The following is a 7,833-nucleotide window of genomic DNA, read 5'->3' as shown; positions in this document are numbered from 1 at the left end:
AGAGAGAGAGAGAGAGAGAACGCAAGAGCGCACGCATATGACTGGTAAGAGTCTCAGTGGTATTTAGTCAATTTAAATGTGAGGATTTCTAGCCTGTAGAGTAGGTTTTTTTTCATGGGCAAGCTCGCCCAAATACTGACTTTAAATAAAATAAACATATACCCTAACTGGTTTTCTTTCAGGTCAGTTTCTCTGAAGGTCCCAAGGAAGGCAATTAAGGCAAAGAAGTCCCCTTAGAACAGTGAAGCAATGGGAGAAAGCTAAAGCTTGTTAAAACCTAACCCACACCAAATGCTTCTGCTTTATTTAATCTGCATAGGGTATTGAGGCAGGATAAGCTACCTTCTAGGAACAGGTAAACTGAGGATCAGAAAGGCTAAGTGTTACAGTCACTGTACAGGATAAAACCACAGTGTATTGGTGAAATCCTAAAGCCAATCTTCTAGTGCCCAGTCCATGCAACAACACGGGTACTCCTGGCATAATTTTGGACCAGAAAACAAAAAAGTTCCAAGAAAATCATAACTTACGAAATGCTGCCAATCCGAGCATTGGCACCAACAGGGCATAATTCCACTTGCTTCCATCACCCCCATCAGCCCTGGCATTGGGCCTGATATTCCAATTTGGGGGGTCGTTTAAGTTATTCATGGAGCTATACCTTGAAGAAAATGAAAAAGATATTAACTATATAAAAGAAAGACTATGGCCATTATGATTTATATACATCTATATACTATACATTTTTTTAGTCAAGAAAACATTTTTCAGCTTTATGTGTTGCACAGCATCACACCGTATGTGATTTCAAGAAGTCACAGTGTGGTGTAGGAGGCATGTCTCAAGGGAAGTGCAAGTAGAATATGGTAATTTCTCCCTTCAGGTGTAGATGTATGGTTGTTGTAATGATTATTATCTTGTGTGTCAACATGACCAAAAGAAGGCATCTCAGCATGCCCAGTTAATTGGTTAAACATTATTCGAGGAGTGCTTGAGAAGTGTTTCTGTATGATTGGTAAGCATTTGGGTATCTATACCGATTAATTATAATAAATCAAATGTCCTTTTACTGTACATATACCATCACAAACCCTAAAAAATTATGGTTGACAATGAGCTATACATATAGTAGTTCCATATTACCATTGCGTAATGTCAGAGTAGGCTCAGCTCACTCTTGGATTCCCTATCAATCTACTTCTCAGAATCTGTCTCTACTGTTAAGTAAGTGATACATGACTACACATGTTTCTTACTGGTTGTAAGAAGAATGTTGGAGACCAATATTAATATAAACTTAATAGTTTACAAACTGCCCATACTAGCCAAGCATGGTGGTGCATGCCTTTAATCTCAGAATTCAAGTTGGCAGAGGCAGGCTGATCTCTTTTGAGTTTGAAGATAGTCTAGTCTACATAGTGAATTCTAGGACAGCCAACACTATATAGAGAGTCTTTGTCTCAAATAAATAAAAATGAAATAAAAAGTACCCATGTTAGATGGGTGTTTTCATAATGTAAAGTCATAAAAACCACTCAGCTTGCTTATATGTACAAATAAAATAAACACAAAATACTTAACCAAGATGCATGTAAGAAAGACATAATTCAACCCAAATTTTGAAAGTTTTAGTGTTTTTAACAAACCTTGTTTAACATGTAAAGATTAGCAACAATGAGCAATAAATAATATAACCATAATACATGGCTCAGAACTTAATGATTTATGGAGACCATAGAATTAAGAAGTTTGGTAGATGCCTAATTTAGAAAGATACACACACACACACACACACACACACACACACAAACTTAAAACAGGTAACTTTCAAAAACCTCCTACTATGTATAGCCATCCCTCAGATATCTGATGGGGAACCCCAGCAGATACCAAAAGCCTTGGAGATAGCCAAGGCTCCCACATAAAATGCTGTATCTGAATATAATCTGCTCAATATTATCTCTAAATCACTAATACCTAATAAGGTATAAAGGCACTTAAGTAGTTGATATGTTTTATTTTCCCCCTTGTTAAAAAAAAAAGTCTGTACATACTCAGAATCGACACATTTTTCCCCAAATATATATATATATGTGTGTGTGTGTGTGTGTGTATATATATATATATATATATATATATATATATATTTTTTTTTTTTTTTTTTTTTTTTTTTTTTTTTCCCGAGACAGGGTTTCTCTGTAGCCCTGGCTGTCCTGGAACTCACTCTGTAGACCAGGCTGGCCTCTAACTCAGAAATCCGTCTGCCTCTGCCTCCCAAGTGCTGAGATTAAAGGCGTGCGCCACCACGCCCGGCCCCAAATATATTTTATCTACAGTTGGCTGAACCCACCAGTGCAGAGCCCTTGAGGGTAAGCTGTCATAATTATTTCCTCTGCACCAACAACATCCATTTTGGGGTTATAAAGCTCAAGGAAAAAATTCAAAATAAAAAGCATTTTGCATAAATATATTCCATATCTCTATTTATTAATAAAAAACAAAGAGAGAAATAAAATGGGAACGGTTCATTGTAAACTTAAACAATTCAAAATAATGTTCATAAAGATTGTGCTCCAAGAGGAAGACCTTAATCTAATACTAAGTGGAAATTCAGGAAATTATTGGTTTACTTTTTATGCCATTTAATTCCACCGAAAATTTCAACTATATTCACTAGAAAAATACAAAAATTATCCGAAAGTGGTTAAATCAGAGTGCGTTTGTAATAAGGGGTGCTAGCCACGACCTAAGCAGCTTTCAGGATGACAACAGGCCGGGCCTCCAGCCCAGCAGCTGTAACGAAGACGAAAGCTTTGGATATAGCTTCTAGGTCAGTGTCCTGGCTTCTCCGTAGCCCAGTGCAGCTGCTCCTTGTCCAGCCACCAAGAGATCATTCCTACCCACTCTAGAAGTCCAGGGCGGTAGCTCCCGCCTATTAGTTGAGATTCAAGCGTCCAACAAAATGGGCTCTTATGGAGCTTGCGAACGCTGCCCCCGGACCCTACTTCCATCTGTACGGATCCTTCGACCCTCTCTGTTTTGGCAAATAAGAAGAACCATCCGAGAAGCACTTTAAAGATATTGGCACCTCACTTACCCCTGGAACCTAGCCCATCAGCGTAGCTGACACCCTACCTCAGAGGTACCGCCACCGCTGCGTTTGCAGAGCGCAGGCGTGCAAGCCAGGAGGGACCTGCTGCGCAGGCGCAGGATCTTCCAAACCACGCTCCTCGGTGCGCAAGCGCAGTCTGCCGCTGAGGCTTGCGGGAAGGCAGACATGGCCGGGGTTGGCGCAGTTTCGAGGCTTCTTCGCGGACGGCGCTTGGCGCTACGTGGGCCGGTGAGTCGGTGCCACGGAGTAGCGGGCACCAGGAGTGTGCCTAATCCCGCGATCTCACCGGAGTTGGGCTTGGTCTGGGAAGGTGCAGTCGGCCGAAGCCGACAGCTTTCCGGCGAAGGTCACGACCCGGAGGTCGCGGGCCCTGTCTTTAGTCTAGCTAAATTCTTCAAGGTTAAAGGGAGGGTCTGAGAGTAATCCGTTGGTAGCCTGGCTGTGAACACTGAGACATATTAGTGATGGGCTTATAGGTTTTGTGTAGTGGCCCTAGCTACTGTTTTTAAATATCAGAGAGATGTTTGAAGATACGAGGTGAGACTTCTGGACCGTATTCATCCAATCTTGCGACTTCTTTTTGCAGTTGAAGAGGGACATAGTGGCTCAGGGCTATAAGGATCCTTGTTGGCCGCCCCAGATTGTCAGATCTTGTCTCAGTGTACTCTTTGCTGGTCACATGTTATTCGTCAGATTCCTAGGGTTTTATTAACGCAAACTAAATTTGGCAGATTGGGTTCTTTAAAGTGAACTGTCTCATCTACCTACTTAAAAATTTAATTACAAAGTAAAAGCCCCAAGACATCGAACAGTATCGTCTTGCATTGTGCATATAATTATGGCTGCAGTTGTCTACTTTCTAAAGTAGATATTCAGATGCATGTTCAATTAAATGTGCAAGGGTTAGTTGGCAGCTATTCTTGCAAGACCGGAAGGCATTTTCAAACATTGATAATTTCTGTGACTTGTATTTGCTGCCACAGGCTCCTACTTCCAGCTCTATCTCTTGGGCTCTGCAAGGAGGATTTTAAGTACTGAACATTGAAGTCCTTTACAGGAAATAATAGATCAGCAACCTATAATTGTAGCAGAATTATATTGTAGCAGAAATAGATGAGCCTACCCCATGCCCAGGATTCACTCCACACACTCAGGAAAAAAAAAAATAATGAGCCCAGCTCTGGCTAATCTCTAAAAAGGAACAGTCACAGATAGAAGATTTTTACTAACTTATATATATATATACCTTAGGTTTATGCAAACCACATATGTTGGCATCCTTAAATTCCTTTCATATTCCAGATCCAGTTTACGCTTTGACCAATTTAGACAGAGTCAGGAGACTGCAAGTCTGGCCACTTAGGCAGGTGGGAGATTTACACAGAAAAGGTATTTCACATTGCCTGAATTATTATTAAGTACATCTTTGTTGTTGCTACCTAGGGCCATCTTGTTCAGCTGTCAGAATTAGGCTTTTGTTAAGAAGAGAAGCGAGGCTTTATGGAATACCGTATTTAAAGATGATTGTCACCCAGGGCTAACTCCTAGAGGAATGGTCTTTGAGAGAGAAATGGGCTTAATAGTTATAAGTTGGTTTGTCTCTTTTGTTAAGGGAATGGAGCCTAATGGCTGCTCAGTCCTGCTGAAGAAGCATTTACATCCAAGAATCCTTAATTTTACTTATGTCCAGCAGGCCTGGCTACTATAGTCATATCTTTGGGGTATTTTTAGAGGCAACACTTCCTTAGCTAAATACTATTTTGTGTGACTTAATGTCTCCTAAGCGAGCCTATTAACAAATCCTTTATAAAGTTAATTCTTTGACTTCATTTCTTCTGCATCTGCATGTCCTCATCGTAGGGACTTCATTTCTTCTGCATCTGCATGTCCTCATCGTAGGCTAATGCTCAGTGGTTGGTCTGGAGACTAATACCTAGCTACAGACTTTTATTCAGACTGGAGTAAAATCCCAGTTGAAAGTGAGAATAAGGTTCTAAGCATATGAGACCAGGCTACATAACTTTCTTTTCATAGGGGTATAATTGGAAGCTGTTTCTTTCAAACCTTCCTTAGTTGAATCATATTAGCTGCCAGCATTTTACCTTCTTTGTGGTGATGCTTCATGACTGTTCTGTGGTTAAGTACCCATAAGCAGGATAATACGACAGGAAAAACAGAATTAACTCACAAATGGCGCCTCTCAGAATCTGCCTTTTGGCTTTAAGAAAGTCTCTTTATGAGGATGGCTGTTCTTATCAAAATATTGCCCTCTGACTGAATATTCGTTGGAAAAAATTCATTGATTTTTTTTTTTTTTATGAGGAATTTGAGTTTACAAAAGAACAGAATCAAGTTAGCAGAAAAAGAAATTTGTGACTGCCAACTGAGAAATGCTGAAGACAAGGAATTGTTTTGTCGGGTCAAGGTTTTCTGTATTGACAAATGCTTTCAAGTTATCAACTCACCAGATTTATTTTGTCTTTGTTTTGCTTTGCATGGTCCCAGTACACTGATGTGACTCACATTTAAAATTGTTTAATTCATATGAAAAATAAGAACAAGGACGGCTGATTTCTATAAAGTTTGTAAAACTTCTTAGGAAAAATACATGAAGCACCATAGTAGAATACATCTTTTTTTTGTATGAGTTGTTTTTAATGTTTTACTGGTATATCTCGAATTATATGATTTAGTTAGGCCTCTACAGTCAAACCATTTTGCTTGGCTTCTCTGGATTATCATAAAACCAGTGACATTCAATTCTCTATGTTATGTGGTTCTTGGGTCATTTGAAGACTTCTGGCTTAGTATTTATTCATAACCACGATTTTATTCTGAATCTGGAGTTTCTCGGGGATTTGCCCCAAAGATCTTCAGGTAGTGGAGAAAGTACACAATTTGGGTCTGTAGTTGACATTGACCTTCCAGGGTTTGTGTGTGTGTGTGTGTGTGTGTGTGTGTGTGTGTGTGTGTGTGTGTGTGTATTATGAGACTTGTGAGGTAGCCTCTGAAAGTTTAAGCTGTAGTCATCCAAGTCAGGGGTAGCTATCCCTTTGAACTGTATTTTAAGCATCTCTACTTTAAAATAATGAAAATTAAAATTTTTTATTACATTTGTTTGTATGTGTTCACACATACTATAGAGAAGTCAGCAGACAACTTGAAGGTACGGCTTCTCTCCTACAGAGTGAGTCCTGGTGATCCAGCTGACGTCCTCAGGCTCAGCAAGAAGCATCTTTGCCCCACTGAGTCATCTGGCTGTCCTTAAAAGCTAAACTTTTAAATGAAAATAACTTCACACGGTTATTTTTTAAATTAAGGTGAAGAAAGCTCTTTAAATGAGGAATAAACTATTCTGTTCAGTAATGGAAACAACTTCTAAAATAGTGCTATTGTACACTAGTGTTTACCTCCATTTCTGTAGCAGTAGATTTTTAGACATCAATTTTCTGAATGATAAAAGAATTTAGTTATCTTAAACTACGTACTTCCTCTCTCAATGCCAGCAATTTTTAGATCTTCATTGGGTGATTTTATAATTGCCAGAGTTGTATAGAAGATGATTTGTACCAACTTAAGTTGATGAGAGACTTAGCTTACTGAGGCACTTCGCTTATTGGGGATAGTTAATAGCCTCTACTCTTCTCATCCTCTCTCCAACTTTTTAAATTAGAACACTTGACCACAGGACAAGGTGTAAGTGGCTTTTTGTTACAGTGTAGGTAAATTTCCTCATTCGTGTTCATGTTTCCAAAAATTTATCATAAAGATTTTTTTTAAAAATTGCTTCATCAATGAAAACAAGTTAATAGCTGGATGTTGTAAAGTTGAAATCTGTCACATTACTAATTCAGACTTACTTATAATGTATTTATAAAAAGATAAAGAGATAAAAGATATGTTCTGTGGGTATGTGGTAAGGTATGGAATGTCTCAGTGGGCTTTGAGGGGCCGGCCACACACAACAGTATAGAGTAGAATAGAGTTTATTCGGGGCATGGGGAGGAGAGTTAATAGGGTAGGAGAGGCGGAGAGGGAGAGAATGGAGAAGTAGAGGCCGGCTATGACCATGTAGAAAGATGGGGGAAGGGAATGAGGAGGGAGGGGGAGCAAGAGAGCAAAAGGCAAGACAGAGAGAGGGGGGCAAGTAGCCCCTTTTATAGTGGGTCAGGCCTACCTGGCTATTGCCAGGTAATTGTGGGGTAGAGTTTATACAGAATTCTGACACCTACCATGACTTGAGGTCTTCCAGCTTACAAAGAAGTTACTCATTTTATGTTGCCAGATTTCTTCCTCTGATCCCCCTTACTTGTCTTACAGATTTTTTTCATGTCACATAATAATTAATGTCTCTTCAAAAACAGGAATTGTTTTTTAGTTGTCACAGGTATTTTCTAATAATATTTCCCCTTAAAAATTTATTTTTCCTTTTTTAAAAAAAGAATTATTTATGTATATGAGTACACTGTTGCTCTTTTCAGACACTCCAGAAGAGGGCATCAGATACTGTTACCGATGTTTGTGAGCCACCATGTGGTTGCTGGGAATTGAACTCAGGACCTCTGGAAGAACAGTCAGTGCTTTTAACCACTGAAACAACTCTCTAGCCCAATTTTTCCCCTTTATTTATTTATGTATTCATTTTATATCCTGATTGCTGCCCCCTCCCAGTCCCCCTCTCACACATTCCTTCCTCCCCATTCCCCCTTCCTGTTCTGAGT

General features: G+C 39.4%; 2 protein-coding genes across 3 annotated transcripts in view; one reads left to right on the top strand and one right to left on the bottom strand.

Annotated features, from left to right (window-relative positions):
- Ccdc127 (coiled-coil domain containing 127) overlaps nucleotides 1-3,201 on the bottom strand; it is a 7,160-nt gene extending 3,959 nt beyond the window's left edge. The window contains exons 1-2 of one of the 2 annotated variants that reach the window (XM_031360168.1): nucleotides 3,098-3,201; nucleotides 531-661 (exon numbers count right to left, since the gene is read on the bottom strand). In XM_031360168.1, the coding sequence (XP_031216028.1) occupies nucleotides 531-651 (121 nt within the window). In that variant the 5' untranslated portion in view covers nucleotides 652-661; nucleotides 3,098-3,201. The remainder of the gene's footprint in view (nucleotides 1-530; nucleotides 662-3,097) is intronic. The other variant, XM_031360169.1, reaches the window with a different exon arrangement.
- Nucleotides 3,202-3,232: 31 nt separating this feature from the next.
- The window catches only part of Sdha (succinate dehydrogenase complex flavoprotein subunit A), a 24,093-nt gene continuing 19,492 nt past the window's right edge, over nucleotides 3,233-7,833 (top strand). The window contains exon 1 of the mRNA XM_031359982.1: nucleotides 3,233-3,340. Coding sequence (XP_031215842.1) covers nucleotides 3,278-3,340 — 63 coding nt within the window. The 5' untranslated portion in view covers nucleotides 3,233-3,277. The remainder of the gene's footprint in view (nucleotides 3,341-7,833) is intronic.

This window comes from Mastomys coucha, unplaced genomic scaffold, assembly GCF_008632895.1.
Source record: "Mastomys coucha isolate ucsf_1 unplaced genomic scaffold, UCSF_Mcou_1 pScaffold8, whole genome shotgun sequence".
In the NCBI taxonomy this organism is placed as follows: Eukaryota; Metazoa; Chordata; class Mammalia; order Rodentia; family Muridae; genus Mastomys; species Mastomys coucha.
The sequence above is the reverse complement of the archived record's forward strand: the minus strand, read 5'-3'. Positions and strand labels throughout refer to the sequence as shown.